This window comes from Echinops telfairi, unplaced genomic scaffold, assembly GCF_000313985.2.
Source record: "Echinops telfairi isolate 266 unplaced genomic scaffold, ASM31398v2 ScPeMD7_7469;HRSCAF=8507_0, whole genome shotgun sequence".
Taxonomy (NCBI): Eukaryota; Metazoa; Chordata; class Mammalia; order Afrosoricida; family Tenrecidae; genus Echinops; species Echinops telfairi.
Window position 1 is genome coordinate 75,812,565 of NW_022111372.1, and position 25,185 is coordinate 75,837,749.

General features: G+C 39.7%; 1 protein-coding gene across 1 annotated transcript in view; it reads left to right on the top strand.

Annotated features, from left to right (window-relative positions):
- The first annotated feature begins 6,176 nt into the window (after positions 1–6,176).
- The window catches only part of LOC123521041, a 63,141-nt gene continuing 44,132 nt past the window's right edge, over positions 6,177–25,185 (top strand). Inside the window, exons 1-2 of the mRNA XM_045284706.1 lie at positions 6,177–6,249; positions 13,210–13,390. Of these exons, the coding sequence (XP_045140641.1) occupies positions 6,177–6,249; positions 13,210–13,390 (254 nt within the window). The remainder of the gene's footprint in view (positions 6,250–13,209; positions 13,391–25,185) is intronic.

Here is a 25,185-nt window from a genome sequence, read left to right on the forward strand (position 1 = left end):
CAAAAATCCTCACTCCTGGACCAATAGGTAACATCATGATCGATGGAGAAAAGACTGAAGTCGGTGTGGATTTTGTCTCGCTTGGCTCCACAACCCCTGCTATGGAAGCAGCAGTCAAGAGATCAAATGGCATATTTTGTTAGGAAATCTACTGCAAAAGACTTCTTTGAAGAGTTGAAAAGCAAGGAGATGACTTTGAGGATTAAGGTGCACCTGATCCAAATCAGGGTATTTTCAATAGTGTCATGTGCACGTGAAAGTTGGACACTGAACAAGGAAGACTGAGGAAGAATCAGTGCATTTGAATAATAGTTCTGGCAAATAATAATGACAGTACCATGGGCTTTCAACAGAACAAACTAATCTGTTTTGGAATAATTATACCAAGGAACAGGCCTTAGGTGTCAAGGATGGTGAGATTTCCGCTCACATATTTTGGACAGTTAGTCGGGAGAAAGCAGTCCCTGGAGAAGGGCATTGGGCTGTGTACAGCAGAGCTGCAGCAGAAAAGAGGAAGTTTCTCTGTAAGACGGATTAGCACAGTGTCAACAATGTGCTCACGCACGGGAACAGTGATGAGGGGGACAAGAGATCAGGCAGTCTTTCCTTCTGTTGTACACAGGAATTCTATGAGTTGGACACAACTAGATGGTACCAAACAACAACAGGAAAACAAATCTTTAAATACCAAGTGACGCCATCTTCTGGCCTGCAGTCAAAATATTCAGGAAAACGTCAGACACGGGGTGGACGGCATCATTAAACATGACAGTGGGCTTTTATTCTGTTCACTCTCTCCTGCCTTAAATGTCCTATTCTTCAATTTCCTAAGTTTTACTTCTTTTAAAAGACCCTGGTCTAATTGCAATTTCTCTAAGAATTCTTATCTGATTTATGTCCAAAGCAAACACTATCCACCAACCCCCTCTGAGATGGACTATAGAATTTTAAAAAACGTCTGGTGCCTGCCACAGAATTTTTACGGTTGGTAGACACTGAATAAATGCTAGTTGGTGAACCGACAGATAGGGGACTTGTCTTTCTCTTAGTCCAAAAGTCTTGCACCAAATTTGTTAGCGTATAGTTAATGTTGATTGAAATGGATGCCAATTTTTGGTCTGTTAACATGGTCATAAACCCTTTAATAAACAGCATAGGATTTTACTTTGCTTTTTTAACTGGCTCTAAAAAGGCATAAGGCTGGTTTGTTAATTTACGAGACAAAGAAGAAATCTCTTCCTTCCAGTTGGTGCCGGCGGGGTTGAGATACTGAAGGAGCACTGGGGATTTCCACGGTCCTGCACCAGGTGACGAGAGAGCAGCTTTCTGAGCGATGACACTGTTCCTTCTGTGCTCAGAGGATGTCTTAAGCAAGCAACGGCCAGGCTGAATGCTGTTTCCTTGTCCATTTTTTCCAGTGCTGAGCCAGGAACATGAGATACTAGAAAGGTGAATTTCTGGCAAATCCTTGAGAAAGGAGACATTTTCTCCTGGGGATGCAAGAGGGTTGGTGACATTGAATTGAGAAATTGCCCAATTTTCCATCGATTTGAGAGGGAAAAAAATCAAGGTGAAACAGTTGGGCCTGATTTGTGTGACTGAGCTGTAGAGGCAGGTGCCACCCAATTCTCATTTTCTTTAGGCAGTGCATCTGGACAACAAGATCACGCTGCTCCCTGGTCTGAGGACACACTTAGAAACAGGGGAGGAGGTGCATGTCTTCATTCTTGTTCTTCCAGACACACGCTTAGAGTATGCGGAGTTTGGGCTACTCTGCTGTGCAGCAACAACCAGACATGATTAAAATAAGACACGTGTAGTGTAGAACAAAAGAAACCACAAATCTCCAATATAATTGGAAGGATAACATTTATTACATCCTTATGCTGGACAAGAGGGGCCCTTGTGGCACAGTGGTTACGTCTTGGGCTGCTAACTGCTCCTGGGTCGAAATGCAGGTCTTTCTAAAGTTATAGTATTGGAAACACAGAGGTAGTCCTACCCTGTTCCACAGGGGTAATATGAGTTGGCATTGACCCAGTGACAGTGAGTACACAGGACAAAGACAAGACAAAGACACATCATTGGAATATGAGAGACCATCAGCAAGGGGTCATAATGGTGTCCAACGTTTGCTGAAACTCACTAACTTAAAAAGAACAAACCAGGAGGGGCAGGGGCAGGGGCAGGGGCAGGGGAAGGTGGGGGAGAAAGGGGAACCGATCACAATGATCTACATATAACCCCCTCCCTCTGGATGGACAACAGAAAAGTGGGTGAAGGGAGACGTCGGAAAGTGGAAGACATGAAAAAAAATAATACTATTTTATAAATTATCAAGGGTTCGTGAGGGAGGGAAGGGGAAAATGAGAAGCTGATACCAAGGGCTCAAGTAGAAAGAAAATCTTTTGAGAATGATACAACAAATGTACAAATGTGCTTGACACAATGGATGTATGCATGCATTGTGATGAGTTGTACAAGTCCCCAATAAAATGATTAAAAAAGTAATAACAAGAATAAAGAAATAAATAAAAAGAACATGGGAGAGCCAAGGAAACTATCACAAAGCATGATTAGTGGCAGATTAATACATCATAGTTACAGGTGGGACTACAGAAGCAAGACCTGGACTGTAATTGAGACATATCCATTATGGTAGAAGAGCTACAAGATCTGTTCAAGGCCTTCTGGCCAAGGCAGTGAGGGCATGACTCACAATTCTGCAACCCCAGTAGAGCAGTGTCCCCTCATGGATTCACCTAGGCAAGGCCCTAAAGGAAACTGCCCCTCCCTGGGCTGAACATGAGGTGATGGTCATCTACTGTCCAGTGTACTCTGCCTGAGAGCAATCTGGTTCACATCCCTAAATAACGGTCAGAAAGAATTCAGAGGAGACTTAATCCATGTGGGCACTCTAAATGGATTTGGGGCCTCTATTGTGATTCATAGCCTTCTGAAAACTGAGGGTTCAGTATGTAGGCTCAAATATAATTACCTCCTCTGATCATGAATTTTATTGTTAATAATCCTTTGATGAGTTATCATACGGACTTTGGTTAAACTCCTGTTTCTATGAAATATTATCTATGTGGACTTGGGAAAGTGCCTTAGCATTTCTGTTTCCCAATTTCTCTATTTGTGAACTGAACAGTACAATAGGAATACCACAAAATATTATTGTGACAATTGGGCAAGGTAAGTGACATTCTGAGGGTGTCTGGCCATACACTTTCAAAATGAAGGTTCTATTGTTTTCTTCTTTATATATAACCAATATAACTCTACTAAATGTTTTTATATTCAGTATTCTGATTATATCAAATTTTCAGCTTCAGAGAAAATGGTTGAACTAGAGAATGTTAGAGCACAATAGAATTACGTCCATATATCTAGATCCAGATACCTAAATCCAAGGTTCTTGGCATCCCCCTATTTCACCATTTCAATATTACAACTATATCAACTGATCATTCGTCCTCATTTTGGTTAAACTTATTATATACCTTTGCCATCTCACCTGTTTTATACCCCACATCTACCATCTCCTTCACTGCCATTCTCAATCTAGCAAAATCCCATCACTCTTCAAGTCAGAACCACCTGTCAATCATGAAGTGCCTCACAGTACTTAAGATAGTGCCTTTCCTTCATGTTCGTTTCCTTCTAGTTTAGATTATGATGATCTATTTACACACATTTTGCATCCCCAGTAACAAATGCCTAAATTCTCAATGAGTTATCTTTTTAATAGAGAATGTACATTCTTCAAGTATGAATCGTTCACACTTAGAAAAATATAAAAGATACTTAGGTCTTGACCTTAATAAAAATATATAAACTCACTAAAAACTGGCTACTGGGTAAATAAATGCATAAATAAGTATACTTCTATCTTTGACTCAATTTTAAAACTTAGTCTACACATCAGGAACATCAACCTCCCTATCTCCAACCTCACTGGTTTCTGATATTTCAGCCCTCCCTCCATTCTATTCATACACAAATGATGAGGTTGGACCAATCTCATCAGTAAGGTTTGTAAATTATCCAAGTATGTTTCAGTGCTCTAAAGTGCTCTAATACTAACTGAAAGGTTGATGAGCTGAACATACCCAGCGGATTGCGGGAAGACAGCCCTGGTAAACTATTCTGAAAGATCGCAGCAGTCAAAACCCCAGGAGCAGTTCTGCCCTGCGTAAGTTGAGCCGGTGTGCATCGGAATGCAGGTTACAGCAACTGACAATGCAAAGAGATGAAGCATTCCAGTGCTCAGATGGTTTCAAAGGTGCTATTGATCTAGGCCACCTTTCCTCAAGTAATTTCCTAATGACTTTTGTGTCTACTTTGTCATCGGTCCATAATTTATAAGAGGCAAGTCAGTGTTATCTGACCCAGAACACACGTCTGATATTATCTGACATGTCCTAGCATTAAGCTAATGCTGCCAAGAAACCGATAGTTCAAAATATGATAATTCAAAAAATATGTACCACACTGCAGTTTTCACATCCCAGGAGTTACATCCCTTCCTTGAGTTAAGATTCTAAACATGATAATGTTTTATTAATAAGATACTATAAAATCAGTATGTGCTTCAGGCCAGTGCACACCCCTAACTTTGAGGTTTAATCATGGGAACCAGCTCTACCAGGTTGGCACTTGACTCAGTCAAGGATGTTAAAAGCATAAAATAATCCGATGTAGTACTGAGATGCTTCACTACAAGAGATTACAAACATTATCTAAATGGAAATGAGGGTTTGCATCTGTTGACACTCATAGTGGAGGTTAGGACTGAGGGAGTGGCGCTATCACAAACAGCACAATGACAGATCCTGAACATGCTACCCACCCCATGTAGTCTTTGAATTCATGTGCCCTAACTGTAAAATCAGAATGTAAATTGGTGCCTTTCCACAGTGCTTGGTTTTAATTCAACAAAGATCTAATCACTTTCTACTCAGTGTGCAGCATATGAATAGTTGGTTCCCCTGGGGCTTAAAACACATGTCACCTAGCTTACTCTGTCCTTGATGCTAGTATTTCTGTTTAAGGTCCTCAGTTGGATAAGTGAAAATCAGGGGCATATCCAGGTTTTACGGAACTTAAGCTTATAAAACTTGGAAAGACACGTTTTAAGAAATAGATTAATTTTTTTTTCTAAGTGTGGTTGCAAAGATCCCTTGGAAATCAGAGACACCGAGGGAAAGGCCTCATTTGCTTCTCAGCAAATCCTCCTGGGGGCACAACACAATCATACTTGCCCTACTAAAGTCCTCTGGTTAGTAGCCTGTTGAGTGTTTATAAAAATTGGAGAGATAAAAACAAGGATGAAGATAATGGCATATAAAGAGCATACTTGCACATCACTTCAAACTCTTGCCCTTACTCAGAGTAAACTCATATCAGTAGCCTGGGAAAGTGCCGTATCCTAGCTTCAGTTTTACGGATGTAGCTCCACTCTCTTCTACACGCTTCCACACATAACCCCTTGTCTGGAACCTGCTGCTCTTACAAACAGCCTGCCACTCACTGTAACTTATCTTCACAGTGTACCATTTAGAAGAATTTGGAGGGACTGCACATCAATCACTTTCATTTCCAGAGCATTTTAAAAGTTTGTACTGTATTCCACCCATCCCTCCCCATCCCTACCTGACTGGAGTCATGACAGGAGCCAACTGCAGCTTTCCTGCAAATATGTGTCCTGTGGTGCATTACTTTTCCTTCCTTCTCTTTCATGATCCTGACATCGAAAAGGAAACTACTCTCTCCTTCCTAAAAAGAAAATACATCGTTCTTCTCTATTCATTCTTCTTTATTTCGCATTATGCTATTAGTTGCATATGAGGCAACTAAAACTACTATGGCTCGGGTCAGGCACATCTCAGTCTTTAAGGAACAGGGTTGGCTTTTTAACACTGGACAGAGTGCTTTTGCAGTGTGTTTGCCCACTGAAATATGCCATTTAATGTACCGAGTGTTACTTCCATGGGTATTGATTGTGGATTCAAATAAAATTACATTCTTCATCATGCCAGTATTTCTGTATTCATCACATTACTTATTGATACAGTTGTGAGTTTTTTATGTTGAGTTATAGTCCATACTACAGATTGTAGTTTTTAGTATTCATCAGTAATTGCTTCAAGTTCTCTTTGCTTTCAGCATGCATGACTCTGCCATTTGAAACTGAAATCTCGATATACAAAGTGTCTGTGGAAGGGGTTGCTGCTCGTCAGACAGGTAAGTGATCTTGAGGCAGGAACGGGAAGGCCCTTTGGAGGGGGTGAGCAAAGACATAGATGACAGGATGGTATGTAGAGAAGCTGAGTCTGAGATGAAGTCATTTAAAGATTTGTTCCTGGTTGGTACAATAGTAAAAATTCTCAGCTGTCAAGTCTATGTTAGAAAAATGAGCCACTTAAGATCCAAAAGGCAGTATTCCCCAAGGACAAGGATCAGAGGGCTAGGGAAGGAGGAGTGGAAACTGGAGACCCAGCGGGAAAGTGGGAAAAGCGATGAAGCGTTGAGAAGACAGACTGCAAGACGCGAGCTCAAATCAAATGTGCATACGTATGGAGAGTAAATCTGATTATTTGCTCGATAAGCCGTCATCCAACTCACAACAGAAAATAAAAATTAACACCAGCCACTGAAAACTCTTTAGAGTCTGTTACACACTCACAGCTGGCTGGGGTCACTAAGCATTGAAGTGGACTCAAGGGCAACCGAGTATTCTGTTGTAAGGCTTTGGCCTTTGGTCTAATACAAACATATCTGAACATAATTCATTTCCCTTTAGGTAGGAAAATGTAGACTATTTCAATGCCTGGTATGGTATAAAGAGCCATTTGTGGGATTCCCTCAAGTCTTTTGTAGGAATCCAGACACAAGATTCTTCTCTAGGATGGGAACATGCTATTCGTCTCCAACCCCCCCTTGCCAAGCACAGTAAGTCAAAGGGAAATGCTTTGGGTGGGCATGCTATCGGAGTTTGGAGTTTATTACAAGTAAAGTGAAAGTTTGGGGACAGATGTATTTTTGTATGTAGGCTCTTTTTTGTGTTTTTTTTTTAATTAAAGAATATTAATTTTAGGTTTAGAATGAAGTTGCCAGTATAGAGTTCCTATATGTACCTGACCCAGCTTGTCCTAAAATTTGCATTTTATGCCCATGGTATATTTATCAAACGTAGGAAATTAATAATGGTATAATCCTGTTCACTAAAAGATAGGCTTTATTTAAGGTTTCAGCAGTTTTTCCACTCATGTTCCTTTGCTGTGCCAACAACTGTTTGAGCGGGTCAGTCTTGCATCTTTAGTCTTACACCCTCTCTCCACCCTTTCTTGACTTATAAGATCTTGCAACTTTTGAAAATTACTATTCTGGCATTTTGTAGAATGTCTTTCACTTCAGGATTTATCTGATACTGTTCCATGATTAGACTGAGGATAGATTGTAGTGAGTCATACTATAGGGATTATCTGGTCTTTTCAGTGCTCATGTAATGTTTGGGGATTTGCTTTTTGTGTGTTGATTTTAGTTTGGGTTTTTGTGTACTTCTTTTTAGATTACATTCACTTTTAGTTTAAGGTCAGACTTTAAAAAATAGTTAACTATAAACAAACATGGATCAAAATTCAATTTTCTTATTTAAAATAAAAATATTCTTAAAACAATAGTATTCCCCAAAGGGGCAATACCACCCCGATGGCGTTGAAATGTGGGTGCTGCAAAATCAGATACCTACCCTTCATTCTGGATTATGGGCTAAATAGAAAGATGCTCAGTTGCCAAGGCACCCTGAATAACTTTTTTTCTGAAAAGGAGGCAGTTGGAAAAGTACATTTGGAGACCTATGTTCTAAGTATAAAGTCAGTGAAACATTGGTTAATCTTCTAAACTTCATTTTTTGTTAGCATTATTTTGGGAGTCATTTTTAAATGTATAATTCAGCGACATCTTAAAGGCTCACAAATTATACAACCATCACAATGAGCAAGTTTCAAACTTTCCTATCACTTCAAATAGAAAGTCTCTACTCCAAAAGCACTCACCTGTTCCTCTCTATATGCCCCAACACCTGGTATATACACCTGGTATATACACCTGGTGTATACACCTGAGAGCTTCTGGTATAAATTTTCCTGTAAGTGGGATCATATAATATTCATTTTATCCATTATATTGGCTATACCACACATTGAGTTTTCCTACTCATGTGTCGCTGGACTGATGGCTCGTGTCCACTTTGGGGCTATTGTGAATTAGGCTAAACGAACATTGCCAGGCAAGAATCTCTTGGAGTTTCTGCTTCTATTATTTGGGGTATAAAAGTATGCTTATAAGCTTGGCCATAAGATAATTCTATGTTTGATATTTTGAGGACCACCAAACTGTTTTCTACATTGTTATACTAATTTATATTCCTTCCAGTAATGGACAAAAAGGTCCCAATTTTTCCATATTCTTGCTAACAGGTGTTATTGTTTGTTTCTGATAATAGCAAGCATCATGGCTACTTACTGGTATTGCCTTGTGATTTTCATTTTCATTTCCTAATGATTAACAATGGGGTCCCTGTGGCTCTCTTGGGTAAGCACTGGACTACTAACTCCAAGGTCAGTCTTTCAAACCCACCAGCAGCTCAGAGGGAGAGAAGTGAGACTATCTGCTCCCATAAAAATGCAGAGCCTTGGAAATCCCACATAGGCTCACTAGGAGTATAAATTAACCTGATTGAGACATTGACAATGGCTAATAATGTTAAGCATTTTCATGTGCTGATTTGGTCATGTGATATTTACTTGCTTACTAGCTCCGACCTCTAAAAGCAGACCTATTTCTCTGATCTCTGTCCTTCTCTGTGCTCTACCCGCTCCAGAATAATAGACATATAATTAAAAGAAGCTTAATATATGACAGTCCCACAAAGTCCTATATAAGTCCCTATCCAGTTGTTTTTTTTAAGGAGCCTCATTACTTAAACATATTTGTTTCAATTTGTTTTTTCTTTCATTCTCCCCCACTCACATTTTTGGCAATTTGAAGCCACTACAGATGCAGCAGGTCCATAAGAACATAAATATTACCTTGCACAGAAGAGTTCTCCTTTTTAACATAATTCTTTCCAGTCTCTACTACACCGCTTTCCCCAGGGAATCTCTAGCTGGTAGCCCAGTCGGTCTACATTGGCAGGGATTGACACACACAAGACCTGTGTCTGCTTGCTCTCTATAAAGAAAATGATTCATTCCAATTACCTTTGCTATTGAAGATACATCTGTCCCCGTGCATTAAATCATACCCATCAACATGCTGCCTAAAGTAGGGATCTGTAAAGATGGGACACAATAGAAGGAAGACTTCTCTGTGCACTGAGATTATGTCTCTAAGGAAGTGGTAGAGGAAAATTAAAATGATGGGAAAATTACTTGGTTACACATTTGGGAATGATAAACTGAATGCTTTCAAGGTGCTTTCGGTGGAACTTAAACACTTGAAAACGTTTCTAGGTCTGAGACACGCGGAGGAAGAAAGTCTTGTCACGGTGCTGCTTGGCAGGCTTCAGCACAGGTGTTTCCTGTCCTGGAGTGCAAGGTGTTCGAGTCTGCCGTGGAGCCTTTACACGTGCTTTCCTTCTGCCCAGTGGCTCTCTCTTCCCCTTCGTTTTCCCTGCCTCAAGACAGCCTTCACCCAGCTCATAGAGCACACCTGCTTCTCCTTCCACGTCCCTATAATTGCATGTGTCCTTCCTTCATAACATCTAGCATTTATGATTAAATATCTGTGGAACAAAGCCTCTCATTTATCCTTCAGAACAAAGCCCCAAAGATCCAGAAATACAGTTTTGATATGAGTTTCTGAAATGGTTGGCACTCCATGAAAGTGTATCGGATATGAGGGCCATTGTGTCTTTTGATCCACTGTTTTTTGGTGAAATGCCTGGCTGGAAAAAGACACATCATGTCTTTATTAAGCAATGACGGCAACATGATGCAGCAGGAGGAGAAAAAGCATGCATTTCAAAGCAAACACATGTGTGTTCAAACCTCTGTTCTGTGATTAGCTATCTCTGTGAGTGTGATAACTAACTTAGCTCCTTTAGGCCTTAGTGATAATAGCGCTTCATGAAAATGCAGCTTTATGAGAACTAAAGAAGACAGCAGGTAAAAGAACATACCAGTGCCTGTTGTGTATTGTGTGCAAGGTATCTTTCTAGTCATTTTACAAAATTGGAGAAACAAGTTTCCATAATATAATATCCTGATTCCTAAATATCATTGGGAGCCCTAGTGGTGTAATCATTAAGTGCTTAAGTGAAAGGTTGGCAATTCAAATCATCTGGCCACGTCAAAGGAGAAGAGATCTAGTAATTCATTCCCATAAAGATTTCAGTCTAGGAAACCCTAAGGGGCTCTTCCACTCTGTCCTCTAGGGCCACTGTGAGTCAGGACTGAGTCAATGTCACACACACAATGCTTAGATGCCAGTTTGCTATGTTCCTCATCCATGTCTTAACGCTTCAAGATATACATTCTGAATCCCACTTATAGTATTAATGTAAGAATGAAGATGCATTTATTAATATTCACAAGAATACATGTCCAATGTAAATGAGCAAATAAATAAGAAGTCATTTTCTAATCCATTTTCCCTGGGTTACCAGTGGGAGGAGGTGCACACAGGTCGTACTCAGCTGATCACAGTAAGTTTGGCAGCAAAAATCCACCAAGACCACCTCAAAGAAAGATGTGGCGATGCACTTCAGAGAAATTTGTCATTTAAAACCCCAAGAGCAGAGTTCTTCTCTGGAAAGCACAAGGTCACTGTGAGCCAAAATCAGCTCCATGCATGCACGCTTCATTTCAGTTCCTAGATAGCCGCCCAGGCCTCTGACCTGGATCATAAATTTGCTACATTAACCACTCTGCTGAAGTGTGGGTAGAAAATTTAAATTGTACTGCTAGATAGTAGAAGTCAATCCCAAATTAAAAGATGTACAAGAGAACAAGGAATAGTTACATTAGCACTTCAAAGTAAAAAAGCGAAAAGTAAAACTTTCAAGGGTAAAGTTTAAGAAATACCTTAGAACAAAATTATTTGAAGTGCTTCAATTCATGAAATAAAAGAATGGTTATCTAATGATATCCATTATATCCTGATAATTACCTTATGATACATAGTGAAACAATTAAAAGTGGTCAAATAAAATATTGATAATAAAATATGTGAGATTAGAGATTGTTCATACAGAAAACAAGACTTGTTTACATTTCTAAAACATTTACAATATTCTATGCTCTCTACTGGACATTTTCATTAATTTATTTTTCTTTGGATCTTATATTTAATCAAGAAATATTTACTGAGTGCTTATTACTATGGTTAAGGCACTTCAACAAGATAGAATTGGTCAGTGCCCTCATGATACACACCATACAGTAAGGGAATTGTTTCTTAAACTTCCCAGAATAATCTAAGGTGAGCAAATCATCTCAGCTGATCTTTGAGACTCGTTAGGCAAAGGGGGACAGTTGGTCAATGTGGTGAAGTAAAATCGCTTAAATATGGCTTTTCTATCCATGTCTTAGAGGAGACCTGGTGGCATAGTGATTACACATTGGGGCTGTGATCCACAAGTTCAAAGCTACCATCTTTTCCTCAGGAGAGATATGGGAATATCTATATATACTCATATATAGTTACAGTCTTGAAAAGTTGCATGAGCAGGTCAACCCAGTCCTACAGTTTACTATGAGTTGCCATTAACTTGATTTTAGTTTGGTTTGAGTGGAGCCGTGTCTTAGTAATCCTGACGGCATCATGGTGATGCAGTGGGCTGCTGGCTAGAAGATAAGCAGCTCAAAATCACAAGCTGTGTGGTGGGAGAAAGATGAGGTTTTCTAATTCTGTACAGCGTTATAGTCTTGGAAACCCACATGCGCAGTTCTACGCTGTCTTATAGGCTTGCCTGTCTTATAGTCAGCATCAACTTGATGGCAGAGAATTTTAGATCCGTCTTTGTAAATCCCACCAAATTATTTGGTGAGACCAAACAGAGTGCGTGAGACACTAGCAGGGAAGATGGGTCAGTTTTGCCATTCCTCTGAATATGAGAGCCATCTCAAAAAAAGAGAGAGAATCCCATGACCGTCAAGAAAGAAGAGTCACGAGTAGAGTGTGTGTGAGGTTTCTGTCTGAAGCAGCAAAGGCCACACGACTGAGACCAGAAGACAGAGCAGAGCAACATTGCTGAGGCCGGAGGCAGAGTGCAGGGCGTTCTGGCCCACACGTCAAGGCACCACTTTGCTGAGAGAGAGGCCAGAGGGAGATTTGATTGCTGACTGAGAAGAGGCTTTGCTGTGGACAAAAGATTGCATGTATCTTTAGAGCTCTCTGATCCAGCCTTGTTGTAACCTATTTACTTCCCTAATAAACCTCTATATTCATGACTATTGTCTGAGTTCTCTGTTGTCATTCTGATAGGTTATCTAACTCAGCATAAAAGTAGGGTGTGGGCAAAGTGCAATGCTCTGGGAGGAAGGTTTGTATCAGAAAATGTAAAGGAAGTGGGACTAACGGCCTCTCTTACCTCTGAGTTGTGGCAATAGGTTTTGGGCTGGTGTGGCATTGGATTCTCCTATTCCTTTGTGCAGCCCGAGGGGGTCAGGGGTGCCCCCCATTCCATTCCCTCAACTAGTCAAATTACCCAATACATAATAAATAGCAGTAAGTTCTACCAAGAAGAAAAGCAAGACTGTACAGAGATCAAGTTTTATTAGGTAAAACCAGGGGTGGGAAGGTGGGGAACCAAAAAAGTCACTGATAGGGGTTCTGAGATTCTGTTACTGGTGGTAGAATCATGCGGAAATGGATAGTGGTGATGATGGCATCACGTGACGAGTATAATCCATGTCACTGAAGTCCATTTGGAAAAATTGAATTGGCGAAGGTTTCATTATAAATATGCATGTATATTTACCACAGTAAGATCTTTAAAGAAAAAAAGTATACTGTTTCATGAACAAAGTATAACTAGCTCTCTCTTGCAGATAAAAAAGTTGAGAATTAGGAACCTTAAGTAATACGCACAAATTAGTGTGTGGTGAAGTTGGGATTTGACCCCAGGCTGCTTTAACTCCCGATCTCATGACCTGATTTTATGAATGAGCTACTGCCTCCCCACCTATTTTGCGTAAGAGTCCAAATCTCAATTTGTGCTGGTTGTTGAAATGCTGGGGTGGCCGAAGAATGCTCATCAGAAGAAAGAAAGGCGGCAGAGCCAACGCCGCGGGGCTGCGTTCCAAAAGCGGCTACGAGCTTGTTCAAAACTCCTGAAAAAGAAACACCTGCACATTCCTTCCAGCCCCATACTTCAGCGGTAAGGAGCTTGCAGACAAAACAAAAGACAGCATATTTCAGCTTGGCTGGAGTCTTTTGTGGAGATAAATGGTGTTTTTTCAAGTGTGAGGGGTAGAATTGGAAAACGGGGCTATTAAAAATTGGCAAGGCATACTACAGAACGCCAGGGTAGTGTGCGGAAACTGTCCCTGGGGAACATCGTCATCCACCAGCTGTGTATTTGGGTTATTGAGACCCACTTTTCTCCTGGTAGAACGTCAACAAGGAAGGGGCCATGCATTAAGGTCGTTTCTTTGGCTGCCATCACTGATCTAAGAGACCAAGTGGCCTTGACAATCGGCACAGTGGCACATAGAGAACAGACGGCGCGAGGAATCCATTATCGCGTGTTAGCATCCGTGACGCAATGCACTTTGCCTGTGCTGCTCACTATATTCCGTCTTCACGTAAGTGTGTCTTGCACACAAGTGGACGACAGTGTTTATAGGAAAGACAGAGGAATGAGGGGACAAAACTTCTGTTTTCTAGTTTGTAATTGTGTGAAAGCCACTTTAGCTCCCCGGGCCTTCATGTTCACATCTATTAAATGAGAATATGTGACTAGATGGCATCTCTTTTTTCTGATTCTCAGAACTTTTGCACAAAGTACTAAACTCATCTGAGGTGTGCTCTCCAAGTTAGGAATCCCATCCATGAGCAGGATGATCCTCAAAGTCAGGAGTTATCTTTAAATGGCCACATAGAGGAGCAGGATTAAGTTAGGCATGGCCTAGTCATATAAAAAATAAATTCCCATTAACCTCAATGCTGCCGAAGTATATTCTTCATCAGGAAATTATTCATAGTAATGCTGACTTGAAAACAAGCTAGAAAAGAACACATAGTATAATGTGATCCATATACAAGATGGCCTTCAAAATCCATGAAGAAATAGAATTTCAAGGTAACATCAGCCCCTTTATATGCTCCATTAAAAAAATCTAAAAAGATATATACTAGCATATTAGCAATTAATATCATTGGGCGGTGAATTTATGGATAAATTTTTATGGTTATCTGCATCGTTTAATTTCCCACTATGACTATGTGCTGTCATATAATATAAATAGATATAATGATCCACTACCTATTAATCAAAGCCTGTGGCGGCAGCAGTCAAGATATAAAACAACCTACCACACTGGGTAATGTGCTGAGAAGACCTCTTTAAAATGTGAAATAGAAAAGACGGCATCGTGAAGACTGCCTGATTCAAGCCACGGAGTTTTCCATTGTCTTATATGTGGAAGTCTGACAACGAATAAGGAAAACCAAGGGAAAACTGATGCCTTCCAATAATGGTATTGGCTACGAATATGAAATATGCCATGAACTACCAGAAGGATGAAAAAAACTGTATTGGAAGAAATAGCGGCAGAATGCTCCTTAGAAGGGAGGATGGAAAAAGACTTTGTCTCGTGTACTTCGGGCGCAGTACATCCTAGAGAAGGGCATCGAGCTTGCTACAGTTGTTGCTGTTGTTGTTATGTGCCAGGATGTTGATTCTGACGTATAGGGAGGGGCCTGTGTGCAACAGAACAAACTCTGCCTGGTCCTCGCCATCCTCACAATTGTTCTGACGTTTGAGCCCATCCATGCGGCCACTGTGTCAACTCATCTCGTGGAAAGCCTTTCTCTTTTTTCCTGTTCTGCTACTTTACCAAGATTGATGTCCTTCTGCAGGCACAGGTCTCTCCTAACAACATTTCCCGAGTACATGAGATGAAGTCTCAACGTTCCTGCCTCTAAAGAGCGTTCTGGTTGTACTTCTTCCAAGACAGATTTGTTTGTTCTTTTGTCAATCTACGGTAGGAAGACCCTCGCCAAGGGGCTCCAGTGTAATGGCTGTGAAGATGATTCAAGACTGGGCAATCTTTCATTCTGCTACGCGCTGGAATGGACACTTGTCATCTACAAACAGCACCTATAATGCAGCAAGCTCTTTTCTGGTGAAGTGAAAGAATGTCGGGCATAGAGAATCCTCTCTGGAATCAGATGCCTGATTTAAATCCTAGGTGATCCGCTCAATCATTGCTGTGTGGCCTCAGTTAAGTTGCCCAACCTCTTTTAACTTTAGTTTCTCTATATATAAAACAATAACACTCAACTCATAGGTCTCCACTGACCTTTAAGATCCATGCAAAGTTTTTGGCATTATTCACTTGACAAATGCAAGCTATTATTATGCCAAATACAAAAAGAACTTATTTTAAAATGCCAAATGATAGTCATTATCCTTAGGGAATTTTTAATTTGATCAGAATAATAAAACCCCAGCAAAAGAAAACATTACAGTAGCTTCCCATAATCAAGAATTTGGAGAACTTTTTGTCTTCTTCCTCTCCCTTATCCTATACATTTGACTAGATGCCATCATCTGCCTTTTATAGATTTGGTATATAATTTTCATGTGCATAGTCACTCATATCTTCTCTTCCTTCTTCTCAAAAGAGCTTCCTGGCCTCCTGTCTCTTCCAAGTCTCATCACTCCATAGCAGTGGTTCTTAAGTGAGCTTCTAGACCAACAGCATCAGTCCAATTCATAAAATGATCTAACAACAGAGAAGTAACTAATGCTCCTTAGGTATCATGCATTATATGATAGTTCTAAGCCTTTTCTTGTATTAACCCCTAGAGCTATAACATAATTTTTACTTACTTCCTTTCTTAGATGTTCAGATCTTTCTCGCCCTCACGATCTCGGGTCCATCCATGAAACACCTCTTAATACTGCATTGATGAGCAAATAGAAATGATTGCTCTGTCTTCAAAATGTTCAATGCATCGACCCAGTCTGTCTTCATCTTTGACCTTATTATCACTGGTGACAATTTGCATATATGAGCTATTACCGCTCCTTAACAGTATATTGCTTGAACATAGCACATTTCTAGTTTCCCAATCTGTACATAACTCAACTCACTGCCATCAAATCAAACCTAACTCAGAGAAGCACAACAGGACAGAGTAGAACTGCCCATTTGGGTTTAAGGGTATAGAAAATCTAATTTGTCTCCCACAGAGTAGCTGTTAGATTTGAAGTGAAGACTTTGTGGATAACAGCATGCTGGGTAATCTACTATGCCTACATATTCTCTTCAATGATGCCCATAAGATCTAATTCATAAAATTAACAGATTTTAAATAGCATTGTTTAAGGGATGATACAAAATTTAGGCACAATGTACTTAATATATGTATGGCTCATTCTGTTATGGATGATTTGGCCATCAGGAAGGTCTATGAAGGGCACAAGGCTTATAGAAGGTTTCATGGAGAAAGAGGGGTTTCTTGATTAAAGGACAAGATTTGGGCAAAAAGAGTAAAAAGAGGCAGAACATTCTAATTCGAGAAATAGTATGACCAAGGGAGTGTGGAAAATCAGAAAGCATTCTGTGCTGGCAGAACCAGAGCTCCTGTGAGGGTTCTGTGGCACCGGAGGCTGATGCTGGGAGGAGATGGGCACTGATCCCTGGCTTGCTCATCTTGTTAGTTGAATGATCATTGCTTGGTCTCTTTTATATTTTCTCTGCTAGTTTATTACTCCCTGATTGGCCTCTAAATTCTGTTTCTGTGAGAAGAAAATTGAGTTGACAGCCAAATGTGCCTGTAGAACCCTGGACTTCCATTCTCCTGACATTAATCATGCTTTTGTACTAGAGGGTAAGCTAAAGAGTAAGTTTAAAGACCATGTCTGTCTTGATATTAAGGTATCTCAACTGTTTGTCATAGGATAGCCTCAATCAATATATCCCAAAGGAATCCATGAAAATGAGGAAGCTATAAGAATGTATATGTATACATAAATGAGTATATATACATGTATACGTACATGTATATTTGTTTATATACATGTGTATATATTTTTATAAGTGTATATATTTAGTGTGTGCCTGTGTGGAGATGGATGGATGCTCTCTCTCTGTACCTTTAAATTCCTGATCCTTCAAAAATAACCACTCAACTCTGTTTCCAAGGGTTTCTAACCAATGTACATTGCTTACATGACTTCATTTTTCATTCCCCAATTTTATTTATATCTTGAGTCTACTAAACAGATTTCATTCCTATTTTTGTTTTATTTTCAAGTGAATACAGCACTTTGATTCACAAGAAATATAAAGGCATATAATAATACAGACTATGCTTATATTCAAATTCAAAGCAGATTGCAAGTTTGAAAATTGTGGCCTTAAGCAATTGATTCTTAAATTGTAGCACAAAAGAGACCATAAGAGCCAAAAACTCAAATGGAAAGTGAGATATTTTTATATTTCCCCCTTTTTGCTCCTCTGTACACATCCTTAAAATGCAATAAATAAGAACTATATACAGTTTGTGATTTTGTGCCGAGTACTATATTCTTCTAATTGGTGGCATTAACCTTGATAATCGTTGACAAGTAAGAGTAGTTTTGGGCCACCATTATGCTTTACTCTTTTCTTTGCAAGGGAGAATTATTAAATTCTTACCTTGTGATTTAGATGAAATATTAAATCTCTTTCAAGGAAAAATTCTCCATAATATTTCCAGATATTCTCATAATATGTGGTATGTGCATTTTAATGACAACCTTATAATTGGGTTTATTGTATATAGGTAATGGAGTCACATAAAAATAATACTTGATTGATAGGACCTACTATTATTCCCATCATACTAAACATGTACGTATTGAATGTGTCCTATCTTTTCTGCAGAATTTCAGCACTCAGTAAGGCAAAATACTCAGTTTTCTAATATATTAATTATAATAATGCTATGACCTAAATATTATGATCATTATCACAGAAGAAAAGTGTGATCTTCATGATAAGTAACTTGCCCAAGGTCACACAGCTCGTAAGTTAAAAGGCCATACTGTTGTTCAAGTTTGTTTGACTTCAGAACGTATGTGTTATTTGTTAAATCAATCTGAACCGAAAATGGTGAACCAAAAGCAAATCAACTAATTTTAGGAAAATGGGGGGAAAATACCAGAGCAATATCTAAGGGCTATTTCTGTGCTGTGTGTACATTCCACACATCTTAAATACTGCCACCATGTTCATCAACGATGGACAATCATGCATCCCAGAAACTTTGACAGATTTGGAAGTTATTGGGGTAAAAACACTTTGCCTTATTGGCCAACCAAATTTATTCATTGCGAAATAGATATCCACTTACATATATTTTAATATTAGTCACCAGTACAAATATTTCTTTTTACCCAAAATCTATACATTATCTAAAGTATTGAAATCCACTGGTTGCGTGACTTATTTAGCTTTCTCCCCTATTTTCAGAACAAAAAATATTCAGCTCTCCATTGGCAATTAAAAACTTTTGTATTTTCCAAGATAAAGTCTAGGCATCTGCTTTTTCCCTCCACCCCCACCCTTCCTGGGTTGATCCAGGGGGTGGTATTGCTCACATTGGGAAACACTGCATTATACAAAATGAAATTTCAGCATCTGAACTTGTATGTTTATTTATTTACATGTGTATGTAGGTGTATGTATATATATATGTTGGATGAGTATTTAGAACATATCATGTATAAGTTTCTCAATACAGCATTTACATGTCCTCCCCATGTAAAAGAGAGACTAGAATAACCATCCTTAAAATTTGCATTCAATTGCCACCAAATTCTAATAAACTTAAGGTCAGAGTCAGACACATAAAAGCCTTGGAAAAGTAGACATACTTCTATTGGTATACATTTCTTTTATTCATTCCCAGGTGGGCAGGTCTTCAGTAAACCTTTTCATTCATTCAAAACTCATCTTTAGTGTCTTCATTTATATAAAACGTTAAATCTGATCTACATCCTTTCCTAGAAACGTGGTGTTGAATTTGTACTTGATATTTAAAAACAACACATCATGTTTCAGGAGAGCTTGAAATATCAACTAAAGATAAATAAGGATTGTCTTTTATGGAAAAAAGACTAAAAATCATATCCTATATTCATAAAACTATACCTCATATGTTGATCCTTGGTGAAAGCCCAAGAAATGTCACCAAAATGGCTTTCATCATTTGAGAGAGGGGGAAAAATCCTTGCTGGTTATTAGCAGTTAAAATCAGCCATGCAGGGATTGTGGACTAAACCAGAGTTCTGAAAACCTCAGTGCATGAGCCAAGTCCTGCCCACAACTTGATTTCATTAAATAAAGTTGTATTGTAATATAGCCACGCCAATTTGTTGAAGTCTTGTCTATGACTGCTTTGGCAATACAATGGCAGAGTTGAATCATCAGTGTCACAGGTCCCATGGCCTGCAAAGTCTAAAAACTTACCATCTGGATCTTAGAAAACTTTGTGCCAACTCCTGAAATAATCTATGTGTCAGGTTTTTCTGAAGGAACACGATTACATCATCTGTGGATTCTTTCACTAAGTTACTTTGAGAGTGTCCTTGGAGAAGCTCATAGAACCTAGGTACTGGACCTCTTGTAAGAAGAATCTGAGTTCTGACTTAGGCTTAATAGCAATAAGGGGCTGCTTATTGGATTTAATGATCTCATTTCAGTCTTTCTAAAGACACCTTGAAAATCGGTAGTTTGAATCCACCAGCTTCTCTGTGGAGGCAGAAATGGCAGTTTGCTTCCCTGAAGATGACAGGGTGGAATCATGGTGAAGGCAAGTCTACTACCCTCCTGAGTGCCTCTGAGTTGGAAGTGGACTTGACAGTAATTGGTTTGGTTTGAAGAACAGAATCCTTGAATAACTTGAGCTGAAAACAACTGTCATATGAAAAGGTCGATTTGTGTAATTCAAAGTGCAGAGAATCACACACAAATATGTATAAATTCTGGCTCTGCCTCCTGTTAGCTCTGAGATTTCTGGCTCTCCTCCTGGTCAGGCTCCTTACAGGAGTTCCTGCAACCCTTTTCCTCTGAACGTTTACTTCAGGTTGTGTGTGAACAGTCATCTCTGTTATTATTTAATGTAGGCCTCCAATAAACAATGACCTCTAGGAGAATTGTCATGAAGGCTCATTTTGCTTTGTAAGATGATGCCATAGTTGAATACTGTTTGGGTCACAGAGTAGACCTTCAATAAATACATTGTTGAAAGTGCGTATTAGGAGTTAATACGGCAACAATTTAAATCTTAAATTGCATAATTCTTTGTACCTTCCTCAGAGCTCAGCAACAGGCCTTACATTTACCATAAATTCAGTGACAGTTCTTTGATAAATGGAAACATTCTAACCACAGCTAACTAGAGTCTCCAGCTCTGTTAGGGCTTTGTAGATGATGATGTCACCCAGCAGCTCAGAGAAACTTGGTGACAGCTGTTATTTCACATGAGGGGTAATAGTTCCATCTCTCATCCTTCTGGAACAAAGGGCCAGTGGACTGTTAAAACAACATGAACAAAATTACCACCGGACGGCAATTCTTTCCTTGTCACACAGCAATCACTTCTGCTACATTCCAACAGCGTGTGTGCTTCCCTTTTGAGAAGGTGGGCTTTGGAGCCGGTGAGATTAGTTGAAGAATTTTAGTGGCAAACAGTACACTTACAGCAACTGACGTGATAACAAAGATGTTTAAAATAAGGGGGATTCGAAAAGTGATGCCTTAGTAGGAGTGAGAACGGAATTGTAGAAATTACCTTAAAATATCTTAAAAGTGTGCTCTACGCTAATAATGTTCCAAGATAATCCATGAAAAAAGGGGTTGTATAGGCAAATGAATTTCATTAAAACTGCAGAAATAATGGGCTTATCTTGAAGACTATACTAATAAGGCATGCTCCCATGTCTAAGGTTATCAAAACGTTGTATGAATCGATGATACTATTCATTTCAAAGTGTGACAGAGATTTCTGGAACTTCCTCATAAGTAGGCTGTTGTGCCTTTCCTGTGCAAATGGCAGATGTTCAGCATGCTGCCATGAGGTCTACTCCAAAAATGGAAGTGGGATGACATACTAGGTAGAGAAACTCACCCGTTGCCATTTAATTAGTGCCAACTCAGTGACGCTGATTAGAGCTACCTCAGAGGGTTCTCAAAGCTATCAATCTTTATGGATACAGATTATCATATCTTTTTCTCATGGAGTAGTTGGTAGGTTGAAATCTTTATGTGTTGATGAACAGCCCGATGTCTAACCCACCGTTCTATCAAGGCTGCCTGAGACAGGGAAACTCTCCTGCAGAAATGGACAGCTCCCACCTATGACAGTATCGCAAGGGCAATGCTGTGAAGACGGCAAAGAACCATGACGGAAGCAGTAGCAATGCAGATTACCAGGTCAGCATGTAGAAGCCTGGGAACGGCTCCCCAACGTCAGAAGACTTGGCATAAGCAAGAAACAAACCCTTTTTTCCCAAAGCTTGTCACTGATACTAGCAATAACATAGCCTAACATACTATTTCCAAACTCACTTGACCAAATCATTCTTCATTGTCATGAAAATAATTAATGTCTCATGGGAAATTATTACAGGGAAACATGGGAAACCTCTGTTCCAGCTGTAATCGAACCACAGCAGGACCCATATATGCTGTATTCTGAATTCTCAGCCACAGCGATTCCATGAACAAGCAGATATGGTTCAACTTTTAAGGGAGGTCAAAGGAGAATGGAAAGTTCCATGTGCAAACTTGAGGAAGAGTTGGAACTGGAAATGACAGTGGGGAATCTGGTAAAAATTTTTCAAACAAAAGCTCTTCTTTCTGGTTCTGCTTTCCTCCACCAACTTTCTCAAATCTATAGACCAAGTTGTGCCTCTTTCGTCAACAATCCACTTGGCAGGCATTTATTGAGTGTATCCTGAGGAGATCACGTGACATAATTTATTATTTAAACTCCAAATTATTCTTCCCCATTTCCATACAAATAGACCATCTTCTCCACCAAGGCATAGACTGTCTATTGTAGTCTCTTGGGATTTAACACAAATGTCCCTGCATGAATGCTATCCATCCACAACTGCAGAGACAAGACTTGAAGAGACCTAGTTTCCTGCACTTCCCAATACTTAGGTTGCTAAGTGGGACCTGAAACCTGACACCCCTCAAAGAACTGCTCATGGCTCACCTAACCAGGCTCAATCACTGTGCGAGACACCAATTCCTAGTTGCCATCAAGGCAATCTAACTCATGGAGATCCCATTTCTGCCAGAGCAGAATTGTGGACCACAGGGCTTCCAATGACCAGTTGTTCTAATGTGATCATTTGGCATTTCTTCTAACATACCTCTGATACAACTATAATCTCCAACCATTCCTTTAGCATCCAAGCATATTAAATGTTTGAACCACCCAGGGGCTCTTGAGACACGGCAGCAGCAGCAAACTAGAGAGTCCTTGGAGCCATGTAGGAAACGGTTTTTCACTGGAAATCCATCTAGCAGTCTTGCGCAAAGCCTGGAAGTCGGAAAGCTAGCAAAGCAAGTAGGAGCAAAAGAAGACACTACTGTAATAAAAATGTAAGTTGAAATTAAGAGCTAAGACCTAAGTTCACAACGCCTTTTGAAAAGGAAGCCACAGTGGATCACTGAGAAATGGCCAGGCCAAATTATTAGAGAACTGAAGAAGTACTGAGATAATATATACTGCGATAAGCTTCACTGCATCATGACTGATGTGCCAGGTCTTCGTAGTTCCTAGCTGTGACCACACAAGGACAGACTTCAGGGGAGGTAACCTGAGCTGATTCAGCAGGACCTGACACCATCTAACCTCTATGCAACAAATGTGTTTTCTAAGATGCTTTAGTACAAAGATTGAGTACTAATAATTTTTAAAGTCCCCCTTAGTGTTAACCGCAGAGCCTTGTACACAGTAGACGCAAAATCAATTAATTTCAGAAATATGTAGGAAAGCATCTACTCAATCACAGAAGGAAATCGCTCAGCTTCTTGAAGCCCATATTCTAGTTTGATAGGGAGTCAAATCTTCATTCTTAATAACTACTATTGAGTGTCCTCTGTTTGTGTTCCTGGCACAAGCCTGCATGCTTCCATATGTGATCTAGTTGACTCCCGCCTGGAGTCCCAAGACAATGATGCCATTGCTAGTGCTTCACAAGGGAAGAAATGGATGCTCAGAGTTTCCATAGCTTGTGGACAGCCTCCCTTGGTGTGGGTCACAGAATCCTTATTCAAATCTGGCTCCTTCTAAATCGAGGCTTATGCTCTTCCCACTGTGGTAGGTGAGGTAGAAGGGAAGAGGGGCATAATGAGCTTTGTAACCAGGGCACAGAGGTGACAGTTGGCCTGCAAAAGCAGACGGTTGCCCTGCATTTTCACTCTGGGCAATTTCCAGTAATAGGACAGCAGATTATTTTCCACAGTGGGTTACTCATACAGAAAAAAAAAAATCACTGTCAGATTCTACTCCTAGATTTTTTATTTTGCCATGACAAAAAGAACAGAAAACTGAAAGAAAAAAGCCAAGCTTACACTGGATGTTGTGTGTGTCTATAGAAATAGACACACACGTGTGTGTAAGTAGATGTGAATATATTTATAGCTACAAAGTCAAATGATTTGCCCCCCAATCCTCCTATGTACTCTGACTGAAATGACCCACAATCCATCTATCCATCTGTGGGAACATATAAAAGATCTAAATAACCCATTTTTTCTAAAATTGAAATTATAAAATGTGTCATGTTTACATGCCGTGAGGATTTTGCAAAATAGTAAGTGCTGAAAAGGGCTGTAGTTATTTTATTAAAAGAAAAAATATGGGCTGCTATATTTTAGTCACTGCTGGGTATGTAAATATCTTAAGAATAAATTAATAAGCAGGATATAATCTCGTGTTTTTGTAGTTGAAAGGTATGCCTGGTTTAGGAATGAAATAAGATCTAGGAAGGATCCTTAGGAGCTCCTGAGATTCCCACCACTATATAATAATAGAAAGAAATGAAGTAGGGACATACGCTATCACATGAGCAGACCTCGGAAACATTGTACAGAATGAAATAAATTGCATCTCAAGACTTCATATTGTATAATCTGATTTATATGCAATGTCCAGAATAGGTAGATCTGCAGAGACAGACAGAATTGTTGCTGTAAGAAGAACAGGGTGCACAGAGTAGCGTATGGGCTATGAGAACTGATACTGGAGTCTTTAGGTAGGAATGGTAAAAAGGTTCTAAATTTGATTGTGATGGAGGATGCACACCTCTGTGTAGACACACACATATACACACAAAAACCGATAGATTGTATACTTTATATGGGTGAATGGAATGGCCTGGTAAATGGTTTCTCAAAAAAAGTTATTTTAAAAAGCATTACCAACATTGCTACTGAGCCCTGGTAGCACAGTGGTTATAAGTTGGGTTGTGATTCAGAAGATCGGCAGTTCAAAACCACCAGCTGCTCCGTGGGAGAAAGATGGGGCTTTCTAGTCCTGTACACAGTCAGAGTCTCAGAAACTCACAGAGGCAGTTCTGCTCTCTTACAGATCCGCTGAGTCGGCATCGACTCAATGGCAGATGGTTTTTGAGATCAGCATTGGGAAAGGGAAGTTTCTCCTTGTGCCACTCTCCTTGTCCTTAGTCCTTTCTCTGCTCGCTGGTTCGTATCAGGACCCCACCCATTCCAGAGCTTTACATGCTGTTCTTAGTAATCCCGCAGTTTAGCTGTAATCTTACCACTTACGCTGGAAAGAGGGAAACAACAGCCAATGTCCTACCAGAGGTCGTCAGGTTCAAGTTATATCTTGCTCTTTAATATCAGAAAACTGTTCTCATATGTTTAGAAGAAACCGTCCCTGATTTAAAAAATAAATCCCAACAGAGAACTCATTTTC